Source organism: Stegostoma tigrinum, chromosome 19, assembly GCF_030684315.1.
Source record: "Stegostoma tigrinum isolate sSteTig4 chromosome 19, sSteTig4.hap1, whole genome shotgun sequence".
NCBI lineage: Eukaryota > Metazoa > Chordata > Chondrichthyes > Orectolobiformes > Stegostomatidae > Stegostoma > Stegostoma tigrinum.
Window position 1 is genome coordinate 10,664,074 of NC_081372.1, and position 27,977 is coordinate 10,692,050.

At 43.9% G+C, this 27,977-nt stretch overlaps 1 protein-coding gene across 1 annotated transcript in view; it reads right to left on the bottom strand.

Moving 5' to 3' along the window:
* Window positions 1-18,444: 18,444 nt before the first annotated feature.
* The window catches only part of LOC125461190 (transcriptional repressor scratch 1-like), a 41,017-nt gene continuing 31,484 nt past the window's right edge, over window positions 18,445-27,977 (bottom strand). Inside the window, exon 2 of the mRNA XM_048549675.2 lies at window positions 18,445-27,621. Coding sequence (XP_048405632.1) covers window positions 26,900-27,621 — 722 coding nt within the window. The 3' untranslated portion in view covers window positions 18,445-26,899. The remainder of the gene's footprint in view (window positions 27,622-27,977) is intronic.

Below are 27,977 nucleotides of genomic sequence, written 5' to 3' on the forward strand. Positions count from 1 at the left end.
TTACTCGTGGACTCTCCAATGTCTGATTGATGTCTGCTGTCCTCTGACTTGGCACCAGTTGTACAGACCATTGCCTTGTGATGCAGCCTGTATCTACTTTGAAGTTACTACTTCTCCATCTTCAGTCGCTAAATTTCCTTTTGTATTGCCTTTTGCCAATTGTGATCTGCTTTCTCCTTGTTGAGTAATTCAACAAGGTTTTCCCTCTCATGTTCTGAAGTCTTCATCTCTTTCCTGTTGCTGACTGTATCATATGAGCAGGCATTTTGAAGCTGAGTCTGAAGATATCAAAAAGCTGCTCACCATGTTGGATGAGCAGCCAAATCAAATCCATGCCATTGCCTAACACTCAATGGGCATGTTAGCTCGCTGCTGTGTGAGCTCTTCCTCATGCTGATGGTTACTGGTACCATCCTCTTCAATGTAGCAAACTACAGAATCCGCTCAGTCTAGTGCAGTATAGGAAAGCCACATCCTGCTCAAACTAGCAGAGACCTTTGCAGTTAACAAAATCCAGATTATTGCATGCTAGCAGCCAGTTACAAGTTTCAGTATTACATATTGTCACAGAACCCCTACAGTGTGGAAACTGGCTCTTCAGCCCAACAAGTCCACACTGAACCTCAGAGCACCCCACGCGGACACATCCTAATTCACCTAATCTACACACCCCTGAACACTATTGGCAATTTAGCATGGCCAATCCACCTAGCCTGCACATCTTTGGACTGTGGGCGGAAACTAGACCACCTGGAAAAACCCACGCAGACACGGGGAGAATGTGCAAACTCCACACAGACAGTCGCCTGAGGCTGGAATCGAACCCGGGTCCCTACAACTGTGAGGCAGCAGTGCTAACCACTGTGCCACATGTTATAGAGATTTTAAAAGGGCCAGATGCTGGGTCTCACTCCTTCAAGCTCCTAAGCATTCAAGGTCCTCAAATTCACATGGCATTATTATAATAGGCAGTGCTGATGGCACACCTCAGTATTAACCCTTTCAGATGCTCTAAGAGTCCTATGCAGCACAATGTTTTCCCCCTTTTATCTCCTCCATTCCTGTTGTCCCAGTGCCCGAGTGCCACATCTCGCGGAAAGTAGAATAAAACAAAGAACTTCAAGGATGCCTGAATTTTGAAACAAACAAACTCACTGAAAAAAGGTCACAGGAATCAAAATGTTAACCCTGCTTTCTCTCCACAGATGCTGCCAGCCCTGTTGAGTTCCTCCAGCAATTTCTGTTTTTGTTTGATCCACGTAAATAGTCCAAGAGGTGGTGATGAGGCAATGTGATAGTGTTAATGTCACAGCACCAGTAATCCCAAGGTCCAAACTAATACCATACCAACACAAGTTCAAACCATGCCACGGCTGTTGATGAAAACTAAATTCAATTAATAAATCTGGAATTTCAATCAAGTCCAATTGTAACTATTATAGCTATCAATGATAGCTGTAAAAAGAATGAGTCATTAATGGCTTTTACAGAAGGAAATCTGGTGTATGCATATCTGCAGAATTATAGCAATGTGGTTGACTCTTAACTGCCCTCTGAAATGTTCCAGTAAGTCATTCTGTTCAAGGATAATTAGAATGATAAAATCATACGGTACAGAAAAGGTGCTTCAGCCCATCGAGTCTGTACTGTCAAAATTATACTAAATATACATTAGCCCCACTTTCCAAGATTAGTTCCATAGCCGTGATTGTAAGATAATTCAAGTCAAGGGCTTTTCAAAAGTTGTGAGGCCACCTGCCTCAACTGTGCTTCCCAGCAGTTCATTCCAGGCCCATATCATCCTCTGGGTAGAAAAAATGTTTCCTCAAGTCACCTCTAAACCTCCTGCCTTTCATCTTAAAGTTATGCCCTCTTGTTATTAACACAGCAACTAAGGAGAAATAATGTTCTCTATCCATGTCCATGCCCCTCATGATCTTATACATTTCTATCAGGACCCCAAAAGAAAACAACCTGAACTTATCTGCCCTCCCTTCTTAGAGAAAGTTCTCCATCTCAGGCAACATCCTGATGAATCTTCCCTGCACCTCCTCCAGTGCAATCACATCCTTGCTGTAGTGTGCTGACCAGAACTGCATGCAGCATTCCAGCTGTGGCCTAACCAAAGTCCTGTATAGGTCCAACATGACCTCCCTGCATTACAATCTATTCCATGACTGCTAAAGTGCTTACGTCTTCTTAACTATCCAATTAATTTGCCCTGTCACCTTCAGGGATTTCCAGGCAAGCATACTGAGATTCCTCCGAGCTTCCTAGTGACCTGCAAATCAGTGAGTACTCCCTTGTCTTGTTACTTCTTCCAAAGTGCATCAACTCACACTTTTCAGGCTTAAATTTCTTCTGCGACTGATCAGCCCACATGACCAATCCATCTATATCCTCCTATAGTGTGAGATCTACTTCCTCCATCCACAAATTTAATTATCATTACCCCTACTTTCTCATCTACATTGTTTATAAATATCACAAGCAATAAGGGATGTAGCACTGATCCCTGTGGTAGACCACTGCACACTGGACTCCAGTCACACAAACAGCCACCACCCTCTGTCTCCAGCCAAGGAGCCAAGTTTGGATTCAACTTGCCAAGTTAGCCTGGATACCATTTGCTTTTACCATTTATCCATCTCCCATTTGGTACCTTGGTAAATATGCTATCTATGATCTCTGGCCATTTCCTCAAAGTTCATTCCACACACAAACCACCCTCTGTGTAAAAAAAATGTGCCCCTCATGCCTTTTTTAAATCTTGCCCTGTTCACCTTAAATATGTGCCCTGTGGTCTTGAAATTATCCATCCTAGGAAAAAGACAACTACCATTAACTCTATCTAGGCCCCTCCTAGTTTATAAACTTTTATAAGGTCACCTTTCAACCTCCTATGATCCAGTTAAAAATGTCCCAGCCTACTCAGCCTTTCTTTATAACTCAAGCCTTTCATACCCAACAACATCCTGGTAAATCTCTTCTGAGCCCTCTCCAGCTTGATAATATTCTTCCTATAACTGGGCGACGAGAACTGGACACAATATTCCAGAAGAGGCCTCACCAATGTCCTGTACAACCTCAACATGACTTCCCAATTCCTATACTGAAAAGACTGAGGAATGAAGGCAAGCATGCCAAATGTTTCTTTAACCATCATGTCTACTTGTGACAAAAACTTCAAAGAATTATGTATCTGCACCCCTGGGTCCCTCTGTTCTACAACATTACCCAAGGCCCTACCATTAATTGTACAAGCCCTACCCTTGTTTGTTGGATTAAAATGCAATACTGCGCATTTCTCCAGATTGAACTCCATCTGCCATGTTTCAGTCCATTGACCCATTTGACCAAGATTCCTGTGCAATCCTAGGCAACTTTCTTCACTGTCTGCTTGGCCACCAATTTTGGTGTCACCCGCAAACTTACTAACCAGACCTTCTATATTCTCATCCAAATCATTTATATAAATGACAAACAAAAGAAGATCCAGAACTGATCCCTGTGGAACACTGCTGGTTGTCAGAAAAGCAACCCTCCACCATTACTCTCTGTCTCCTGCCATTAAGACAAAAGTGTATCCAATTGGCAAACTCACCCTGAATCCCATGTGCCTTAACTTTACTAGTTAGTCTACAATGCAGCTTAGTGGTTAGCACTGCTACCTCACAGCGACAGGGACCCAGGTTCAAATTCGCCCTTGGATGACTGCCGAGGTGGAGTGTACATATTCTCCCCATGTCTGAGTGGATTTCCTCCCACAATTCAAAGATGTGAAATTAAGTGGATTGAGCACGCTAATTTGCCCATAGTGTCCAGGCTGAGCAGTCCAGGTGGATTACACATGAGAAATATAGGGTTACAGTGATGGGGTGAATCTGGGTAGCACGTCCTTCTGGGGGTTGGTGCAGACATGATGGGTGGAATGGCCTGCTTCCATACTGTAGAGATTCTATGAAATGCAACTTGGTGACTGTTTTGTACATTATGTCCCTGCAGTTCTCAAACATTGCTGAACTTCCAATTGACTGCCAGTTTAATTTTCTATCTGCTATGTCATTCCAATAAATTCAATACAAATTAAAACAACAGCAGCCAGTTTTTAGTTGGACACTTTACATCTTACTGGATTCAGAACTCCACATTTCAGATCATAAACCTCTGCTGCCCATTCCACTCCCACTCCTCACCCATTTCTTTTAAAACTAATTGTATTGTTGTGGTTCTGGAGTCAAAGAAATTAAACTAGACTAGCAAAGAGAGCAGATGTCTTTCCTTCCCAAAGGTGGAGATTAGTGAACCGGTTGTTTTGTTAATGACAATCTGGCAATATAGTTACTATTACTGATATTCTAGACTTATTTAATGAGACAAAGTTAAGTCTGAAATGATCTTTTTGAACCCACACCTCTGAATTGTTAGCATTGTAGAGTAGACTGACATCTATCATAGAACATACAGCATAGAACATTATAGCATAGTACAGGCCCTTCAGCCCACAATGTTGTGCTGACCTATTATCCTACTAAGCTCAATTTACCCTGCATACCCCATGTTTTACTGTCCTCCATGTGCCTAGCCAAGAGTCACTTAAAAGTCTCTAAAGTATCTGACTCCACTGCCACACGCCCACCACTCTCTGTGTAAAAAACCTACCTCTGACATCTCCACATACCTTCTACCTTAAAATTATGCCCCCTCATAATAGTCGTTTCCTCCCTGGGAAAAAGTCTCTGGCTATCCATTTTATCTATGCCTCTCATCATCTTGAACACCTCTATTAAGTCACCTCTCATCCTTCTTCGCTCCGATGCGAAAAGCCCTAATATCCTCTACTTTTCCTCATAAGGCCTGCCCTCCAGTCCAGGCAGCATCCTGGTAAATCTCCTCAGCACCCTTTCTAATGCTTCCACATCTTTCGTATAATGAGATGACAAGAACTGAACACAATATTCCTAGTGTGGTCTACGCAGGGTTTTATAGAGCTGCAGCATGACCTCACAGCTCTTAAACTCAGTTCCCCTGCCAATGAAAGCCAACACACTATACACCTTCTTTACAACCCCATCAACGTGGGTAGCAACTTTGAGGGATCTATGGGCGTGGACCCCAAGATCCCTTTGTTTCTCCACACTGCCAAGAATCCTGCCGTTAACCCTGTATTTTGCATTCAAATTCGACCTTCCAAAATGAATCACTTCACACTTTTCCAGGTTGAATTCCATCTGCCACTTCTTTGCCCAACTCTGCATCCTGTCAATGTCTCATTGCAACCTACAACGGCCCTCCACTCTGTCCACAACTCCACCAACCTTCGTGTGATCCACAAACTTACTAACCACTCTTCCACTTCCACTTCCAAATTCAAGTCATTTATAAAGAGCACAATGAGCAGAGGTCCCAGAATAGATCCCTGTGGACTGGGCACTGAGCTCCAGGCTGAATACTTTCCATCTACTACCACCCTCTGTCTTCAATTGGACAGCCAGTTTTGTATCCAGACAGCCAAATCTCCCTGAATCTAACGCATCTTACTTTCTAAGCTTATTTATTTACAGTTTTACTGCATTTACAGTATTTACAGTTACTGCAGTGATTGTAACAAAGTCAGCGAGGTAGACCCATAGAATATGAGTTCCTTGATTGGGGCTGTTAATTTGGCCTGATCAGGGAGCTGTGGCTGACAGATCAGAACTGGAGAGTCAGACATCCTGTTCACCCTGACAGCTGGCTCTGAGGGAGCTGGATCAGTGTCAAGGACTCTCCACATGTAAATAAAGAATGACTTGGTGGTTGGATACCAGCTTCTGTGGAAGTATTTTAGTTATATCTCAGAAGATCCTTAAAATTAAGACTATGCTTGTACTAGTTTGACAAAGGGGCAAGACAAAGTTCAAGAACAGACTCCAGCCACTTAATGCCCCTTCCTTCATAGTCTCAAATCAAATCGCTCTAGAATCAATTCTCTCCAGCTGTTTCTGTCAAGCTTTTCTGACACGTTTCAAAGCAAAATTCAATCATCGTTAATTCTATTTTCCCTTGTTTTCTTTTCCCCTAGCAGTTCAAAAAAAATGTGATGTGTTGGTATGGTAACTGGACCTCCATTCAGGAATCAGGGAGGAAGTCAAGGGAGTGTGAGAGTGGGATATTGTAAGGGGAATGAGGGGGAGAATATTTCTGGAAAACAGTAAGTCAGGTTCATCTCCACTCTTACTGACTTTAAAGATCAATTCAATACATCTAATTAATCTGTTCCCTTTTATACCCATGTTCATAGTTACCTTTTATACTTGTGTATCTATCGCAATTTATAATTGTGTCACTACTTCCTTTTTACACCTTTCTTCTTTGGTAGTTGTGAACCTATTTCTCTTTTATAGTGGCGTACATAGTTCTCTTTCAATTTATCTTCTGAATAAAAGTTGTCTTTGTTTGAACTTTTATTTATTGTTAAACCTTTGTGATGTGCATACACTGAATATGCATCCCACTGGTATATTTTCAAATTGAAACAGTCTATAATGCTTCCATCAGCTTGATCAATTCCTTAGCAGGGGCATTTACCCAATGTCCAATACCATTCCCACAAACAAAATGCAAACATAAATATATCAGAGGGAGTGGGAACTGCAAATACTGGAGAATCCGAGGTAACAAAGTGTAGAGCTGGACGAACACAGCAGGCCAAGCAGCATCTTAGGAGCACCAAAGCTCCCGTTCATTCTGATGAAGGGTCTGGGCCCGAAACATCAGCTTTTGTGCAAACAAAAATATTGTTGTTTGCGTGAGTTTTTGATGTCCTCAAATCACCAGTTGCTTTTCTTTGTGTGTTTCACATTCTCACCATGCTCTGGGGAAATTTTTCTTTTCTGGATTTCTACTGGATTCATTAGTGACCATCTTATATTGTTATCCCTCATTTCTGGTCTCACCCAGAAGTAGAAACATCTGCTCTGCATCTATCTGATTAAAGATGTCCATCAAATCACCACCCAACCCCCCACAGCACATCCTTCACAGAGCCAAACAAACAGCTGAGTTACAAATCAACACCGATCTAATTTAATGGCAAAAAAACTTTTTGAATATCAATAAGTATGCCCACAAACAGGCGAGTTTCAAAGTTTCCAAACTGGCATCTTAAATATAATTCTGACTTTCCCTTCTCCCTATCAAGTCGAAAATCAAATCCAATCCCATTGTTTTTCTGAAGGTCGCCAGTCTAGCACATCTTAGTTTGCTAACTTCAATTTTTCCTAGTCTCACCTTGGGTTGAATGGTGAGAAGGAGTGTAAGGCTTTGCAGATTGTTTAAACAATCTAAATCTATTTGTGAAGTGTTGTGGTTGTGATTTTTGCAAAAACATATGACCATTTCCATTAAGAGACAATCTAGTCACTGCCCTTCACTGAAGGTGTTACTACCACTGAATTCCTCACTATCAACATCCTGGGGGTTATCACTGACCAGAAACTCAACTGGACTTGCAGCACAAAAGCAGCTCACTACCACCTTCTCAAGGGCAACTATGGCAGGGTAGTCAATGCTGGGCTACCAGGAACACCCAGGTCCTACAAATGGATTTAAAAAACTGTGATTCTCAGTTTAAATAATGTTATGCTTTCTGAGCCTCTGTAGTCATATGGAGTGACAGTTTTGAAGTTTGGATCATCTGGAGAAGTAATTAACACATTAACATTTTTAATAGCAGATGGAGCTGGCAGTAAATCTGCACTATTAATGAACATTCTGTATGTGGAATGAGGCATTGGATGTGTCACAAGTTTAAAAAAAACAGGTGCCTGCAACAGGAAACATTTGAATTTGGACGATAGTGAAAAGCCAGGAAGGGTAACTGGGTACAAAAGAATGAAAATCTTGCATGTTATAGCATGTTTTCCAATGTTTTGAAGTGTGGTTACTGTTGTATCACAGGAAATGTGGCAACCAATTTATGCACAGCCGGTTCCCATGTGATCATGGATAGAAAATGTGTTTTTTCTTTCTTTGTTAATTGAGGACTAAAGATTGGCCAAGGCAGCAGATTAACCCCATTCCGCCGTTCTGCAAAATAGTCGCTATCGCAGCGCCTGGGAGTGTAGAGAAGCCAAATGCTCACAGTCGATGGAGGTGTTAAGCAGTTTCTTTCAGATGAAAGTGCCCACTCCAGGTGTCAGCAGTGACTCAGTGAGTGCCGCACACCCATCTGTGTACATGGGTTCAAGGCCCATTCCAGAAACCCGTGCACAAAATCTGGTCTCACTCACCCAGTGCAGGACTGAGGGAGCACTGATCGGGTGGAGGTACGGTCTGGGTGGGATGCTCTTTGGAGAGTCAGTAGAGATTCAATGGGCCGAATGGTCTCTTTCTGCACCCTACGGATTCTATGATTCTTTCTATAAGCAGGTCAGACCGTACCTATGACAGCTGGTGAGATCAAAACCAACATCCTCCATCCAGCAGAAGTGAGGGTGGCTGCATAATACTGGGGCCTGAGAGATGCTGGGGTTACAAGGCCTAATAACTAGGGCCTGGAGCTCTATGGTTGAGCTGTGCTTGGGTCATGGACAAAGCTGCTGCAGTTGAGTCAGGGGGAAGCTTGGGCCTGGAGCAGCACCAAGAACCAGGGTTCCTGTCCCTTAGCTGGCCGGGTACCATCCTGGGTCAAGCCTTGAGAAGGGCAGGAGGCCCACTCATTAAATGTCTCCATGTTGTACGCGGGATGTGTGGAAGACACGCTGCCCACCCAGACTGGGTGGCACGGTGGCTTAGTGGTTAGCACTGCTGCCTCACAGCACCAAGGACCCGGGTTCGATTCCACCCTCGAGTGACTGTTTGTGCAGAGTTTGCACATTTTCCCTGTATCTGCGAGGGTTTGCTCCAGGTTCCTCCCACAGTCTAAAGATGTACAGGCTAGATGGATTGGCCATGGGAAATTGCCCGTAGTGTTCAGGGGTGTGTAGATTAGGTGGGTCATAACAGTCTGGGTGGGATGCTCTGGCAGTTGGTGTGGATTTGTTGGGTCAAATGCCTCTTTCCACACTGCAGGACTTCTATGAAAGACCTCCGAATTCACTGTCTTATTAACTAACCAACTATGTTTCTGGAAAATCTAATTTAATAGAGGCATCTTTAACAGCAACTGTGTAGTAAAACTTGCTAAAATGTCAGAAAATGTCTCATCCATAGGGGCACAATTCTACATTCAGCTGTTCATGTTTCAGCTGCATCTCCATTAGCCATCCACTGAGATTTTTAAGAAGAGGTGATTATCATACATAACAGTCCCTCTTCCACGCCTACACAGGCCCCAAACCCCACCTCTTCCTCCGTTACATTGATGACTGTATCGGCGCCGCCTCTTGCTCCCCAGAGGAGCTCGAACAGTTCATCCACTTCACCAACACCTTCCACCCCAACCTTCAGTTCACCTGGGCCATCTCCAGCACAACCCTCACCTTCCTGGATCTCTCAGTCTCCATCTCAGGCAACCAGCTTGTAACTGATGCCCATTTCAAGCCCACCGACTCCCACAGCTACCTAGAATACACCTCCTCCCACCCACTCTCCTGCAAAAATTCCATCCCCTATTCCCAATTCCTCCGCCTCCGCCGCATCTGCTCCCACGATGAGGCATTCCACTCCCGCACATCCCAGATGTCCAAGTTCTTCAAGGACCGCAACTTTCCCCCCACAGTGATCGAGAACGCCCTTGACCGCATCTCCCGCATTTCCCGCAACACATCCCTCACACCCCGCCCCCGCCACAACCACCCAAAGAGGATCCCCCTCATTCTCACACACCACCCCACCAACCTCCGGATACAACACATCATCCTCCGACACTTCCGCCATCTACTATCCGACCCCACAACCCAAGACACTTTTCCATCCCTACCCCTGTCTGCTTTCCGGAGAGACCACTCTCTCCGTGACTCCCTTATTCGCTCCACACGGCCCTCCAACCCCACCACACCCGGCACCTTCCCCTGCAACCGCAGGAAATGCTACACTTGCCCCCACACCTCCTCCCTCACCCCTATCCCAGGCCCCAAGATGACTTTCCACATTAAGCAGAGGTTCACCTGCACATCTGCCAATGTGGTATACTGCATCCACTGTACCCGGTGTGGCTTCCTCTATATTGGGGAAGCCAAGTGGAGGCTTGGGGACCGCTTTGCAGAACACCTCCGCTCGGTTCGCAATAAACAACTGCACCTCCCAGTCGCAAACCATTTCCACTCCCCCTCCCATTCTCTTGATGACATGTCCATCATGGGCCTCCTGCAGTGCCACAATGATGCCACCCGAAGGTTGCAGGAACAGCAACTCATATTCCGCTTGGGAACCCTGCAGCTCAATGGTATCAATGCGGACTTCACCAGCTTCAAAATCTCCCCTTCCCCCACCGCATCCCAAAACCAGCCCAGTTCGCCCCCTCCCCCCACTGCACCACACAACCAGCCCAGCCTTTCCCCCCACCCACTGCATCCCAAAACCAGTCCAACCTGTCTCTGCCTCGCTAACCTGTTCTTCCTCTCACCCATCCCTTCCTCCCACCCCAAGACGCACCTCCAACTCCTACCTACTAACCTCATCCCACCTCCTTGACCTGTCCGTCTTCCCTGGACTGACCTATCCCCTCCCTACCTCCCCACCTATACTCTCCTCTCCACCTATCTTCTTTTCTCTCCATCTTCGGTCCGCCTCCCCCTCTCTCCCTATTTATTCCAGAAACCTCACCCCATCCTCCTCTCTGATGAAGGGTCTAGGCCCGAAACGTCAGCTTTTGTGCTCCTGAGATGCTGCTGTGCCTGCTGTGTTCATCCAGCCTCACATTTCGTTATCTTGGATTCTCCAGCATCTGCAGTTCCCATTATCACATCATTAATCATACTGTGGTCATGTTTGGTATAGGGTATCAGCTCCCTCTACTGAGCAGCATGTGGATAGCTGTCAAAGAAATACGGACTTGTATTCATACAGCAACTTTTGTAACAATGAGACAAGAACACATTAGAGAAGAAGTAGGCCATTTGGCCCATTGAATCTGCTCTGACATTCAATAGGGTCATGGCTGACCTAAAAATCCTCAACTTGCCTTTTCCCTGTAACCCTTGATTTAAAAGACCCAGATGTAAAATCTCAGTACTGAATATTCTTAATGACCCAGCCTCATTCCATTTTACAATTTATTAATAGAGGGATCGAGTTCCGGAACCAAGAGGTTATGCTGCAGCTGTACAACACTCTGGTGCGGCCGCATTTGGAGTATTGTGTACAGTTCTGGTCACCGCATTATAAGAAGGATGTGGAAGTTTTGGAAGGGGTGCAGAGGAGATTTACTAGGATGTTGCCTGGTATGGAGGGAAGGTCTTACGAGGAAAGGCTGAGGGACTTGAGGCTGTTTTCATTAGAGAGAAAAAGGTTGAGAGGTGACTTAATTGAAACATATAAAATAATCAGAGGGTTAGATAGGGTGGATAGGGAGACCCTTTTTACTAGGATGGTGACAGCGAGCACAAGGGGGCATAGCTTTAAATTGAGGGGTGAAAAATATAGGACAGATGTCGGGGTAGTTTCTTTACTCAGAGAGTAGTAAGGGAATGGAACGCTTTGCCTGTAACGGTAGTAGATTCACCAACTTTAGGTACATTTAAGTCATCATTGGATAAGCATATGGACGTACATGGAATAGTGTAGGTTAGATGGGCTTCAGATCGGTATGACAGGTCGGCACAACATCGAGGGCCGAAGGGCCTGTACTGTGCTGTAGTGTTCTATGTTCTATGTTATTCTGCGCGTAAAAAAAGTTCTACAGATTCACTATCCTCTGAGAGAAGAAATTTCTTTTTACCTTTACCTTAATGGTGACCTCCTTACTCTGAGATTATGTCCTTTGGGCCCAGACTCTCCCACAAAGGGAAATAACTTCACCATATCTAGCCTGTCAAGTCCCTTTAAGAATTGTGCATGTTTCCACAAGGTCTCCTTTCATTGTTCGAAACTCCAAACGTATAAGCTCACGGGTCACAGGTCAGTGCTGGCAGCAGTGAGTTTGCAATGGAAAATGTGGGATTGGGAAGTCAGGGGAGAGGGCAGCGGTTCTCAGGCACTGACTGCCTTTCAACAAAAACCCCTGTTCCGCCCCAACAAAGAGCTTGCAAGCTGTCCCTCACCCTCGTGGATTTGTTTGCCATGGTCCCCATATGACAATTACCCACCCTGTGCCAGGTCTTGGGGAGCCTGGGGTCATTAGATGGATATTCATTGTTCTTTTTAATGCCTCAACTGGTGGTGAGGCAGGTAGACTGTCCGTGAGATTGTCTGCTCAGGGGCTCAGAAAGTGCGGAGACACTTTGGTCAGGAATGCAGCAAGTTCATTATTTTCCAAAATCGAGCGGTAATTTGATCTCTGGCTCTTTCCAACAGGATCCCCCTCCTGAAGTAATTAATCCCATCCTGCTCACCACATGGTGAGCTGAACTGGTCAGGGAGATGACCCTAACCCGGAGCCGTGCTGTGCAGTAGTTGCCATTTGTAGGAGGTGCTCTCCCATCCGGAAAAGGTCTAGTTTCTCTGGAAAAGAATTCACCAAATTGGCAGCCGCTCGTTGCATTGTCCTGATATGTATAGACTATAAATACAGACTAGCATTTATACAGCAACTTTTGTAACAATCAGATAAGAACGTACCACATCAGAAAAGAAGTAGGCTATTTGGCCCACTAATTGATCAATAAGACAGTGAATTTGGAAATAAAGATTTTATTGGAGGGTGGGGGTGTGGGCATACATCCCATGCACATCATGGAGACATTTAATGAGTGGGCTTCCTGCCCTTCTCAAGGCTTGACCCAGGATGGTACCAGGTCAGCTCGGGGACAGAAACCATGGTTCTTGGTGCTGTTCCAGGCCCAAGCTTCATCCCTGACCCAAGCACAGCTCAACCCTAGAGCTCCAGGCCCTAGTTATTAGGCCTTGTAACCCCAGCATCTCTCAGGCCCCGGTATTATGCAGCCACCCCCACTTCTGGAGAACGTAACACATTGCATTATTGCCATTTTCCCAATCAATATGCTGTAGTAACTGATCTCGGTTGCTGCTGCTCATTCATAGAATCCCTAAGTGTAGAAAGAGGCTATTCAGCCCATCCTGTTTGCATTGACCCTCCAAAGAGTTTCCCACCCACATATACTCCATCCCCACAATGCTGCAATTGTCACGGCTAATCTATCTAGACCACACATCCCTGAACATTATGGGCAATTTAGCATGGCCAATCCACCTAACTTGCACATATTTGGACTGTGGAAACCCATGAAGACACGGGGAGAATGTGCAAACTCCACACTGATGGTCACCCAAGACTGGAATCAAATCTGAGTTCCTGGCACTGTGAAGCAGCAGTGCTAACCATTGAGCCAACACTGCTATGTCAGAGGGCATGCTTTTGCAGGCAGGGAGTGTCAGAGTGTGGCAATGGAAGATAGGTGACCATCTCTGCTGGTAGATCTTGGAAATAAGCATGATAAATCCTGGTGGACATTATGGTTTTTCATTTGGCCTGGCTTCTGGAAAGTAAATGCAAACCTCTCCCCTTCACCATTGGACAACATCTTTGCAGAATGCTTTAGCATGCAGTTTATAGAACCTGGAACATTAACTGAATGTTAATGAGTGCCCTGAAATCAACACATTGAAGCAAAATCAAAATCCTAATGATGCCAGAAATCTGAAATAAAAACAACAATTTTCTGGAGAAACTCATCAGGTCTGGCAGCATCTGTGTAAGAGGACACAAAGTTAATGATTTGAGCCCAACATGACTATTTTTGCAACTGAAGTGGGAGTTGGAACAATTATGGACTTTATTTTGTGAAAAAGGGTGGGGAGGAGCAAATGGAAGGTGAGGAGTAGTCAACGGAACATTAGAGGGTGTGGGAGGTTATAGATCACAGGTGCCATAAAAGACTAAGGGAATGGCAACAGAAGTGAGTTGGATACAGAGTAGTTGTTAAAGCAGAGTAAAAGTTAATCCTGTCCAGAACAAAACCAAAAAAACTGGGAGCATGAAATTTATAGCTTGAAGTTGCTGATCTCAATGTTGAGCTCATAAGGTTGTAAAGCTCCAGTAACTCATATTGGGTTTCACTGGAACACTGCAGAAATGTGAATATGGGAGTAATTGGCTCAAAATTAAAATGGGAAGAGAGCAGAAGGTTGTTATTATGCTTGTGGACTGAGTGGAGGTATTCAAGCAGCATTTCTCCAGCACTTTCTGCTTTTCTTTCAAATTCCTAGCATCTGCAGTATTTTGCTTGTTTAGAGAAAGACGTAATGATGGTGTAAGGCAAAAGGGGTGATGAACAGATAAGGAAAGAAGCAAATGAAGGGTCTGGGGGATAAAAGGAAAATACTGTGGGCACTGTAAGTCTGAAATATTATCAGAGAGTGCTGGAGAACCTGAGGAGGGAGAAACGCAATTAATGCTTCAAGTCCAGTATGACTTTTCCTCAGGTCTGAAAAGAACTGAAAATTAGTGTTTCTTATGCTGTTCACAGAGGGGATAGAGCAGCAAATTGGATTGTGAGGATGCCCAAAGCAAAAGACTAAGGCAGCACTAATGAGAATAAAGGAGAGAATGAGATGTAAAATGGGTGTAAATGAGAGATATGAAAAACGGCATCTGGGTCCACTCTGTTGTGAGCAAAGCCAACAAGACACAAACTAGGCAACAAGGGTCCAGAGGAGGTATAAATGACAAAAACAGCATCAGCACCAGTGTTGTCCGAATAAATGCAAGCAGAATTGATGGTCTGAGATTATTAAACCCAGTCCTGGTGAAAGTGGAATTACTGTTCCTCAAGCTTGTGTTGATCTTAATTGAGATACAAGACACCTCTGTTTGAGGAACAGAGATCTACAAGACTTCTGTCAGAGGCTTGAGTTACAAAGGAAAGATAAAGTAAATTGATGAATACAAATGTGGTGTTATTAGAGCTACTCAGAGCAATGAAACATTTTGGTAAGTGTATATGGGGCAAAATTGTTTCCATTGGAAGGACAGTCAGTTGCCAGAGGGCACATATTGAAGATAATTGGCAAAAGAAGCAAAACAAAATTTCAGTCAGTGAATTGACATGATTCGCAATGTGTTGCCTGAAAGGCTAGTGGAATCAGATTCGATGGCACCCTTCAAAAAGGAACAGGATATAGACTGTGATCAGAGATAATGGGATCTGCAGATGCTGGAGAATCCGAGATAACAAAGTGCGAAGCTGGATGAACACAGCAGGCCAAGCAGCACCTTAGGAGCACAAAAGCTGACGTTTCGGGCCTAGACCCTTCATCCGAGAGGGGGATGGGGAGACGGTTCTGAAATAAATAGGGAGTGGGGGGTAGGCGGACTGAAGATGGATAGAGGAGAAGATAGGTGGAGAGGAGAGTATAGATGGGGAGGTAGGGAGGGGATGGGTCAGTGCGGGGAGGACGGACAGGTCAAGGAGGCGGGATGAGATTAGTAGGTAGGAAATGGAGATGCGGCTTGAGGTGGTATCCCCTCCCCCCCACTGCATCCCAAAACCAGCCCAGCTCATCCCCACCTCCCTAACCTGTTCTTCCTCTCACCTATCCCCTCCTCCCACCTCAAACCGCACCTCCATTTCCTACCTACTAACCTCATCCCGCCCCCTTGACCTCTCCATCCTCCCTGGACTGACCTATCCCCTCCCTATCTCCCCACCTATACTCTCCTCTCCACCTATCTTCTCCTCGATCCATCTTCGGTCCGCCTCCCCCTTTCTCCCTATTTATTTCAGAACCCTCTCCCCAACCCCCTCTCTGATGAAGGGTCTAGGCCTGAAACGCCAGCTTTTATGCTCCTGAAATGTTGCTTGGCTTGCTGTGTTCATCCAGCTTCACACTTGGATTTAGACTGTACTTGAAAAGGAGAAAATTCAGGGCTATGGAAAAAAGAAGTGCAGGATTGGGCATAATCAGTGAGATCTTTAAAAGAACTGGTACAATGAAGGACAGCCCAATGACCTCCTTTTGTGCGGTGGATTTCAATGAATAAAACAACAAAATCGTCATAGAATCAGAGTGGCACAGTCGTAGACCATAGAAGCAGACTCTTTAGTCCAATTTATCCATGGCGATCAGGTTTCTCAAACTAAACTAGTCCCAATTTCCTGCATTTGATCCATACTCCTCTAAATCTTTGCTCTTCATGGACCTGTCCAGATGTTGTCTAAATGTTGTAACAATACCTGCATCCAACACTTCCCCTGGCAGTTCATTCTACATGCGCACCATTCTCTGTGTGAGAAAAGTTGCTCTTCCATTTCCTTTTATATCTTCCCCTTCTCACCTTAAACCTTTGCCCTCCAGTTTTGAACTCCCCTACCCTGGGAAAAAAGACCTTTGCTATTCACCTTATCTCTGCCCCTCATGATTTTATACATCTCTATAAGGTCAACCTCAGCCACCTACGCTCCAGGGAAGAAAGTCCCAGCCTATCCAGTCTCTGCTTATAACTCAAACTGTCCAGTCCTGGTAACATGCTTGTATATTGTTTCTATATGCTTTCCAATTTAATAATATCCTTCCTATAGCAGGTAAGGAAAAGTAAATGCGGACCAAATTAATCGGTGACAGGAACACAAAAAGAAAACAAGTGCAAACCAGGTAAATACATAGATTAGACACACATGAGATGGGAAATGGTCACAGGGGAGATGGGAAATAGAGGATTAATTTAAGAGACAACTGGAGGGAGCATTGGGAACAAGGGCTGTTCAGGTGGTTTGAACCACAATGAGTCCAAAGGCTCTCATCCTCCATATCAATCTTGGTAACTTGCAGATTGGTGCTAATTTGATTAACTTGTTTGGAGATTCCCAGCCCAGGCATTTATTTTTTAAAAATTCTATGCTTCAGAATAACCATTTCCAAAACAGTTCAGAAACATTCCGAAGTGACGGTCACAGTGTGCGAGAATGACCCAATAACCATGAACTTTGACCCCTGAGTCCCAGATAACAAAGGAGGCAAGGTTAATTACAACACATAGGTCAGCACTACAAACACAAAATAAGCACAAGGGCCGAGTCATTTATATCCTTTATTCTCCTTTTTGAAGTTTGGCAAAGAGGTTTGGTACAATTGTGCTTTCTACAGTTGCGTGTTCAAATCCTGTTTTCTTTATAAAGAATAAAATAGTATGGAAAATTCCAGAAACTGTGTACACCTTGTACACGGTGAAGTGTACAATAAAAACTGAGTGCAAGTATAAATTGATGCAGCAGAATATACATTTTTGCTTTATATACAAAATTACTTTTTCTAAAACTAACTATAATGCCAGCTATGTGAGTTATACAAAGAGAAAAAAGAGAAAGCATCATAGCAGCTAGAGTGGGAGACATCTGGAGAGACAAAGAGATGGACAGAGCTGAAGAGAGTGGATATCAGAAAGAAAAGAACTGGAGAGAGAGGAGCATTGTTCTGTGTGAGAACAGAAGAGAGGGGAATGGCAGAAAAACAGATATAGGGAGAGAAGGGCATAGCAGAGTGTGTGAGATCTGGAAAATAATAAAGTGAGAGAGAGAGAACATGAGAGGGGAAGGATAGCTGAGAGAGAGCTGAAGACAGAGTAATCTTTCAAACAGCTGTCATGGTGAAGGGCACCCTACTGGAGAAAGCAGAGTGGGAAAACTGGAGAAGGAGGAGAATAAATGAGACAGCAAAGGAGGGACGGAGATAACAGTCAGTGAAAGAACTGGAAAAGCAGAAGGGACAGTTGCAGAAGCACAGAGTATGAGTGAAAGAAGACGACAGATAGAGGAAGGAAGGGAAAGGGGAGAGAGAAGGAAATACCAGCATGGGAGGGAACATGAAAAATGGGGATAGCAGGCTGAGAGCATGGGAAGAGGTGAGAATGGAGAGAGAGTGAGTCAGAGAATGAGGAATGGAGATGAGGAATAGCAGACGGAGGGGGGAAAAGAGAGTGAGGAGGATTTCAGAATGAGAGAGAAAGAAGTTAGAAAGAAACTAATAACAGCATTCATATCACACTCAGAAATCTAGATTGAAGGTTTCCATTATTTTTGTTCATTAATTTTAAATAGATTTAGAGCTTATAATCTATAAAATGATCCGTGGTTGTCACATAAAACAGGAGATAGGACAATGTTCTTCAGTGCAGTTTCTGTGGAGATTGCTGTTAGCGCTTTCAGACAGGATTGATTTTGGGTCAAAACTGTTCTCTCAGAACTTTAAGATAATAAAATGTGAGGCTGGATGAACACAGCAGGCCAAGCAGCATCTCAGGAGCACAAAAGCTGACGTTTCGGGCCTAGACCCTTCATCAGCTCTGATGAAGGGTCTAGGCCCGAAACGTCAGCTTTTGTGCTCCTGAGATGCTGCTTGGCCTGCTGTGTTCATCCAGCCTCACATTTTATTATCTTGGAATTCTCCAGCATCTGCAGTTCCCATTATCTCTCAGAACTTTATTTTGGTTGTTTTTTTCCTAGTGTAATTATTTATGAATTTCATGAGCGTTATTCCTGATCACAAAGGGGAAGTGACAATCTTTAATTTATCCCCCCAGCCCTGAACCCCACAGTGAATACTCTCATCACCCACTTTCCCTAAACTCTGTGATTCTTACCTTCACAAGTGGGCCAGCCCTTTGCCATTACCATGGTTACCATCAATGCTACTGTGTGGTCACATTCTACTGGACTTCACATTTGAGGATTTGTAGGAAATAATCTGTTGCTTCCACTACGAACCCTCCATCTTCCCATCATAAAGAGACAAGGAAGTTTGAGCTTGGCATCAGAACTTCAATTCATTTCACCTCCCCCCTCCACCGCTCCAGAAGAGATTTTAAGCTGAAGCCTATTTACTGTCTCAGATACCATGACATTACTTTAAAGAGATATTCTCCTCTGTGTCCTAGCCAATATTCATCCTTCAATCAGCATGATCTGGTCACAGTGTCACAATGCCAATTACAGGAGCATCCTGTGCAGAAGTTCACTGCACATCCATTGACTGTAAGGTGCTGTGGAAGATTCCACAGTCATGACATGTGCCAATTAAATGCAAGATCATTCTTACTCCTCCCTTGCCCACCCTGGCATGGTGGCTCAGTGGTCAACAAAGCTGACTTACGGCGCCAAAGACCTGGATTCAATTCCACCCTCAGGTGACTGTTTGTTTGGAGTTTGCACATTCTACCTGTGTCTGCATGGGTTTCCGCTGGGTACTCTGGTTTCCTTTCATTTGTCCAAAGATGTGCAGGTTTGCTGAACTGGCCATGCTAAATTGCCCCATAGTGACCAGAGATGTGCAGATTAGGTGAACTAGCCATCGGAAATACAGGTATATGGTAGGGGAGGGCTGGGTCTGGGTGGGATACTCTTCGGAAGATCAGTGCAGACTTGATGGCTGAATGGTTTCTTTCCATACTGTATGGATTCTATATTCCACCAAGGGTTGCCAGCCTCCAGTCCCCAAGGAACCACTGCTGGAAACTCCCAGGAGAAACTTCATTTAGAGCATTAAAATAAATGATGACTTTCTGAAAAAATAGCCTTAACATACTTTTCATTTATTTAATTACAAATATAGTTAGGGCCATTAAAGAAAGGCTCCAATTTGGCAATGAAATCCCTTTTCGGATTTCAATTGGTGAGGGAAGAGTTGATAGCTGAGGTTGGGCAGTTCGGTCAACCAATGTAGGGAGATAGGAGATGGGTGTGATGAAATCTCCAGGAATACATTGAACAGAGTTAGTATCCCAGCCTCCATATGGAGAAGATTGGTGTGTGTATGAGGTTAAAATGGTCTGGAGGTATTACCTGCATAAGATCAGTGTTAGAAATAGGGGAAGCAGTAAGCCATTTGACCCCTTGGGCTTGCTCCAGTAAGCTCATGGATGATCAGGTTATGGCCTCAGCTCCTTTTTCCTGTTTGCTGTCCATAACCCTTGATTCCCTGCTTGATCAAACGCTAACCTTGAATAAGTTCAATGACCCAGACTCCACTGTCGCTCGGGAAAAGAATTCTTACATCTCCTGACCTTCTGAGAGAAGAAATTCCTTCATATCTCCATCCTACTTGGGAGACCCTTCATTTGAAACTATGTCCCCTTGCTCTAGATCCCACAATGGTGGGAAACATCCTCTCAGTCATAAAACTGGGTAGTTCCTGTCAGAAGCATGTATGTTTTTACTAGACTGCCTCATATTCTTCAAAAACTCCAAAGATCATAGAGACAGCCTGCCCAATATTAAGATAAGCCTTTAATCCCGGGTAACATTCTTTCTGGGTGGATCTGGTAGGCTTCCATTTTAAATTGACAAGGAAAACAATGTGCTTGAAAAATAATGTTTTTGATTTTTGAAGGAGTAAACTATAGGCTTCCTCTGTCTCGGATCTCCCTGCTTCTCTTTCACATGGGAATGCCTTCCCAGTACACTTACCTTGTGGCCTTGGATCCCTGGCAAGAACTGAGGACCAAGGGGTTTATGCAGATGCAGTAGGCAGAGCTCTTACTATATAGGATACAGTCTGCTGTATTGGACAGACAGAACATGGAGGAACATAGACTGCTGGGTTTCTCATGGGCAGCCAGCAGGAAGTGGGCAGGAATGACTAACGAACGATTGCTTAGAAGTGCAGTCATACTGGATCCTAATGCCTCCAAACGCCAACAACAACAATGTGTACCTCACCTTTTAACCCTGTGTATGTCCCACTTTGTTTCACAGGAGCACAATTAGATAATTTAGTTTTACTTGCTCATGTGAGTGTTGCTGGCTGGACCAGTAATAATTCCTCATCCAGAGGAGAGTTAATAGTCAACCACATTGTTGAGGGTCTGGAGCCCCACATGCGGGCCAGAGGTAGAGCAGACTCAATGGCCTTACTTCTCCTATTTTTTAAGGTCTTTTAAATATATTCAGAGCTGGGGTAGACAGTTTTTAGTCTGTAGGGAGATCGAGGGTAATGGGGAAAAGCAGGTAAGTGGAGTTAAAGATTATCATATCAGCCACAACCTCATTGAATGATGAACCAGGGTCAATGGACTGAATGGCCTACTTCTGGTCTTACGTCTTAAGATCTTACAAATAAATTCAAGGCTTGAGATAGATTTTTCATCAACAAAGGAATCAAGGGTCTATGGGGAAAAGGCAAGAAAGTAGAGTTGAAGATTATCAAATCAGCCACGATCTCATTGAAAGGAAGAGAAGACTCAATGGGCTGAATGGGCTACTTCTTCTCCTACATCTTATCCAGTAAAGGACACTTCCATCCCTCAACGACATTTGTGAAGCTTTTGAACTGACACCAGAACAACAGAGGGGGCATTTGGACAGACGATCAAAGTGTGTTCATGTGTTAAAAGAGGTAGGTTTTCAGGAGCAAAAATAGGAGAGGTAGAAAGGCTGCAAGGTGAAGGGAAGGAACTTCAGAGGCTGGGCCTGACATAGTTGAAGGCACAGCTGCCAATAGCTAGAGTGAAGCTGGCAAGGAATGCAGAAGAAGCCAAAATGGAAGGAGTGCAGTGGTCTAGGACAGTTTCTCTGGCAATTTCTGTTTTTATTTGGGAGGGTTGCTGAGCTGGAAGAGGTTTGGTGATAGGGATGGGTGACACCATGGGGGATTTGAAAACAAGAATCAGATTATTCAAATTGAGATGTTGCTAGACTGGAAGCAGGTCATTGAGCACAAAGTACAAATTATATGACACACTGAATCTAATAAAATCAGCACTTTTTTTGTTCAGTTCAGGAAAAAACTTTGGAAATAAAGGTTTTAAACAAAGATCACAAACCTAACGCTGTCAGCAGTTTAAACAGTGGAAACCTCCCACCAGAGGGCAGAGTGAATGCTAAAAGCCAAAGGAGTTTTTGATATAGCTGAGCTCAGTTAGAATAATGAAGTGGTTCTCACAGATGACATTTAAATCACTCTCTGTGCTGGCTCAGCTAATCTGGAACAGTGATAATCCTACACTGGGAATTAAAATCAACCATGTTTCCCATCTTACATAGAAAATAGGCGCAGGAGTAGGCTATTCAGCCCCGTGAACCTGTTCCACCACTCAAAATTGTCACGGCCAATCATCCCAGCTCAGTGCCTGGATTGCGAGCCAGTTAATAGGACCTGAGCTCAATACACCCTTTAAAATGAAAGAATCCACTTGGATTCACTGGGCTGGTGCATGCTTGAAGAATGTAATTTCTTTTCACAATGCAGCTGTTTTACTCAAGTCGGCCACTTCAGCACATTTTTGAAATGATGAATGGAGTTGATGGGCTGGATAAGAGAGAAATTGCTTCTTCTGGTGGTCCAGAATCAGCAGCGCCTTGTAGGTTGTTGAGAGGTGACATTATAAAATACTTCATTGTACTGGAAATATGAAAGTGGGATTGATCATTGTTTAGGCAATGACATTGACAGCTAATACATTGGAGATGCAGATTCACTGTGATCTAGTGGAGTGGCGGAAGAGATCTGAGTGGCCGAATAGTCTCCTTCTGAACATAAGTGGGCAGAAATTTGGAGGGATGTGGACCGGACGAAAATTAAAAAGGTGCAGTGTACTACAGAAAGGTTAATGAGAGGAATGCAGGTGTGAATAGATTCTTAAACCAGATTGCCAAATGGACAAGGTAAGACCTAACTTTTGAAAAATAGAAAGAGAAAGAGAGAACAGAATGTCTTCTGCAAAGTCTTCTAAGGACATGATGTGAGGCAAAAAGCACAACAGCAGCCTGACACAGATCCTGCAATCAAAGGAAGACTACTTTATGCTTTGTCTGCAGATGCTTGTTGCATCCCTGCCAGATCCCTGATTTCCACTGTTAAGTAATACCGCAGTCAATACCTGCATTCTCTTGTTGAGGGCATAATAAACTAGAAGAGGGAGGAAAGCCATGCATCATCGAATTATTGCTGGAATACAGCGTAGTGCCTTATTTACAATATTGACATTCACTCAATTCCCCGAATTGTTTTTTCTCAAGTGACCCTTGCACTGCAACAACAAAAAGAAACCATAATGGCGCTTAAAAAAATTAATTCTGAGCTGTTAGGAATTCAAAATAAACTCCCGGCTGTTTCAGTGATGTTTGTGACTCGTAAAACTATGGCGTGAATAAATAAATAAATGCATAAATAGTTAAATACATAAATAGTCAAATACATAAATAGTTATGTAAACTTAAAAAAAATTCTTTCTTCAAAGTGGCAAGCGCTTTGGCAACACAGGGGTTAACAATCCATGGCTCATAGATGATTAGCTCAATAAAAGTAAAGGGGCATAGTTTCATGGAAGGGGCATTCAGTTGGCATGTTCACGGTACAGTGTGGATAACACCAAAATGCACACCAGTCAATTCCATCTCTGTGACACAGCATGGGGAAATTACAGAACTTTTTTCACCATCAGAAACACTGCTCCATGAAAAGCACACCCCTTTGTTATCAATGATAAGAATACATGATCATAACAATATTTTACAACATTCAAATACAGTAGAATCCAGTTATAGTGATCGATTCAAAACTTGCATTCTTGTAGAACATTTCACCCTCCCTGGGGAACCACAAAACACTTCATAACCAATGATCTACTTCTAAAGTGTGCTCAATATTAGCACAATTTGCAATGCAGGAGGCATCCCCAAATGATTGCTATGACTGATCGAATAGGTAGTGAATTCCATGTGGTTACCGCTGGCTCAGCAGTTCGGCTAAAGTATATCCTATGAAATCTGAAAAATACCCACACAAGTAACATTCATCGTGGTGGTAATAATTTTACCAGTGATTCAAACCTGATCAGAGTGCCTGCTACATAAAAGGAAAACTAAAACAAAATAACAGATGTGAATGGGCTCTCAAATAACAAGGGGATTTCATGAGATAAGTTGGAAATGTTGCATTTTGATAGGCAGAATAAAGAGACTAGAAACTCCTCGCAGAAAAGTCAAAATGGGGTCATGCACCAAAGAGATTTAGAGGTATCTATACACATTACTAAAAGAAGGCATGCAAGTTAAATTTTTCTTCCATGGACATAGGCATCACTAACAAGGCCACCACTTGTTGCCCTTCCTAATTGCCCTTGAACTGAGTGGCTTGCTAGGCTATTTGGTGGGGTAGTTAAACATTGCTGTGGGTCTGGAGTCATACGTAGGACTGACCAGATAAGGCTGGCTGATTTCCTTCCATACAGGGCTCTGTAAACCAAACGGGGTGTTAGTGACAGCAATGGCTTTATGGTCACCATTGCGAAGACTAGCTTTCAATTCCAGATGTATTAATTGGATGTAAATGCCAGTAGCTGGATATGTTGGGATTTGAACCTATATCCCAGAGCATTAGTGGGGACTCTGGATTACCAGATCGGTAACATTACCACTACAACACTAAATACTCCAGGAGGCTATAAAAACCGAAATGAAACACGCAGAATCATTTATAGATGAATAAAATTGAAAAGTAGAAAATTATGTTAAATCTTTTTAGAATAGCATATTAAGGGATGAAGGTGAGCACATCATTAGGGTGCAGATTACGTAACCTGACAAAGTGGAGAAAGAGGTTTGAGTATCTAAATACCCTCCTTGTCCTCTTAATAGGGAGAACTTCGGAGGGAGGTAGTGAGGGCAAAAATATATTTAATGTATTATGCACAATACTAATCTCCATGTAATGGAGAGGATATAGGAACACTGGATAAGGTGCAATAAGGTTTCATAAGGATGGCATTAGAACTCAAATGGTACAACTATCAGCAAAGGCTGACTTTAATGTTACTTGTACCTTTTTTTATTTTTTTATACATACTATCATGGTCTGTAATGCTTAACTTTTTATACTTTGTTCTCTCTTTTACTACTTTGTACCTAAATTGTTTTATACCAAGGTACCTTTGTACCTAAGATGTAGTGACATTGAATGCTTTTCATTGCACTCATGTACTTCTGTATCTGAGTGCATGTGACAATAAAATCTAAATCTAAAAACTGGAGCCTGTAAATTGTGAAGAGATTTAATACGTTTGAAAATAACATGTTTCCACTGTGGGGGAGTCTAAAACATAGGGTGATAAATATAAGACAGTCACCAAGAAGGGATTTCAGGGTGAGTTTATGCTGAAAGTGAGTAAGTAAAACATGGAACCTGGTACTAGAAGGAGTCATTGAGGCATTTAAGTGCATAGATTTAAGGGGAAACTTGAAAGGACTGTAAAGGAGAGAGGAACAAAAGGTTATGCTGATGTAGTTTGAAGAGGTTCAGAGAGAGGAGGCTGGTAAGGACGAATTGAGCCACTGGCCTTCCTATGAGTGATCAATTCTACCTTTGGATGAATATATCTTGCAGAAAAATACCTTGTGTTCAGGATCCTGTGTTCCATACCTGCCCAAAGAAGACTTTTGCACCATCCTACTGACTGTCAAAATTAGCAGCTAGCTTTTTTAACACAAGATTCTAGCACCAATTGTTCAGATTGTAGGTCACATTGCTTAGACCAATACTGGCAACCAACCCACATGGTCACTGTAGGCAGATTCTACTGTACATAAATTAAATAACATGGCACAGAGTATTAGTTTTCTTTTGACAAAACATATTCAACTTTAACACATAATACTTGCTGATGGATCAATCCTGGGGAAAACGCCAGAAACATTGTATTGTCTTCAGGTCAGTGAAAAAAAATACCCTTTTGAAAAATTCGAGTACCATTCAGTCGCCGTGGAAGATGCAATAAATATATCCCGTCCTGTAGCAAAGAGCAGCATAAAAAATACAGAGGTCATTTTTGCGTGTGTATGCATGTGTCTGTGTGTGCATGCATGGCACATGATGTTGGCATGTTCTGAAAAAGTATACCTGTGCGTGCATATGTGTCCCTGTGTGTGTGTGCAGATGGATGTGTACATGCACACATGCCTATTTGTCAATGTGCATGTATCTGCATGCGCATGCATGTGTCTGTACGGTTAATGCACAGCTGCATGGTCGCACATGTGTTGGCATGTTCTGGGGGACTATTCTTGGGTGTGGCATATATGTTCCTGGTACAGCTGTGCACGTGCACACACCTGCCTGTTTGTACAGGTATTTGTGCAGCTTAGCCATCATGGTCCCAGTGCTTTCACTTCATGAGTTCTTCCTTCCAAACTTGGTGGAAAGAACTGGTTCTAAAGAAAAGATTCTGGTCGGTGCATGACAAAAAATAATCTTTATGTCATGCTACGACTTTGAAGAAAGGGTTGCAGTTTTTTTTCTTTTTCTTAGAGCAAATCCAGCATATATTTATTTTAAAAAAATGTTAGGAAGTAATCTCAAGGAAGTATTGCTTTGAGGTGGAGAGAAGTTGTCATTCCTCGTCTTTTAGAAGGCTTTGCATTTTTATTTGCATGTCTCTCGTTTATCTCATTTCACATTTAGGACTTTGCACTGTTATTTTTGTACGTCTCCTTTATCTCATTCCATGTTTAGAATATTTTGCAATTTATATTTTGCACGTCTCCTATCTTATACCACATTTAGGAGGTTTTGCATTTTTTAAAAAAATCTTGCATGTCTCGCATTTATCTCATTTCCACATTTAGGAGATTTTGCATTCATATTTTTTCACGTCTCGTTTATTTCATTCCATGTTCAGGGGGTTTTGCACTTGTATTTTTGCACATCTCTCATTTCCACATTTAGGAGGTTTTGCATTCATATTTTTGCACGACTCTCATTCCACGTGTAGGAGGTTTTGCGTTTATATTTTTTGCACGTCTCTGTTCTATCTCATTCCACCTCAGTCAGGAGGTGTTGTAAATTTTTTTTGCATATCTCTCTCTCTCTCTCAGGACTCCCCCTCTTGGGGACCCTTGAAGCAGGCAGACTCGTAGTGCTTGTTCAAGTAGGACTTGAGGGCGAATGTCTTGTTGCAGCGTTTGCAGCGGAAGTGCTTGAAGGCCGAGTGGGTCTGCATGTGGGCTCGCAGGTTGGAGCGGTCGGCGAACGCCTTGCCGCAGTGGGCGCAACCGAAGGGCTTCTCGCCGGTGTGCGAGCGGAGGTGACCCTGCAACAGCCACGGCCGGCTGAAAGCCTTGCCGCAGGTGCCGCACTTGTGCTTGAGGTCGTGGGTGAGGACGTGCATGGCCAGGGCGGGCATGGAGACGTAGACCTTGGCACAGGTCGGGCACTTGCGAGCTAGCTGGCTGTCCAGGCTGCGGTGGGTCTGCTTGTGGCGGCTCAGATTGGACGAGGTAGCGTACGTCTTGCCGCACTCCCCGCACCGGTGCCTCTGTCCCGGCTGCCTCCCCCCACTGGCGCCGCCGCTCCTCCTCCTTGACCGGCCGTCCGTGATGAAGAAAGCGTCCATGCTGTAGCCCTCGCTGACCGCCGCCTCGCCGCTGAAGTAGCCGTTCGCCAGCCCCGAGCGAGGGCTGTCCGGCCCCAGCCCCAACCCCTCCGGCTCCCCATACACCTCGCCGACTTTAGTGAAGACGGCCTGGGGCGCTGTCAGATTCTCCCCTCGGCTCTCGTACACCGATGATGGGCTGATGTAGCTGTGAATGTAACCTTGAGAGAGAAAGGGACAGGGCAAAACAATTAATTGATAGAAACATAGACCACTCTTATAATACTGCCCTCAATCCTAGTCTCCCTGTTTTAGCAAAGATGTTGTTAACCATGAAGGGTTCACCCTGTTCATGGGTTAGTGTTGACTTAATGGGCCGAAGTGCCTGTTTCCACACCGTAGGGTTTCCATGATTCATGCTAAAGAGACCCTTTGGTCCAACAAGTCCATACTGACCCTTGGAGCATCCCACCCAAACCCATATAACCAACCCAATCTACACATCCCTGAACACAATGGGCAATTTAGCATGGCCAATCCACCCAGCCAGCACATCCTTGGACTGTGGGAGAAACCC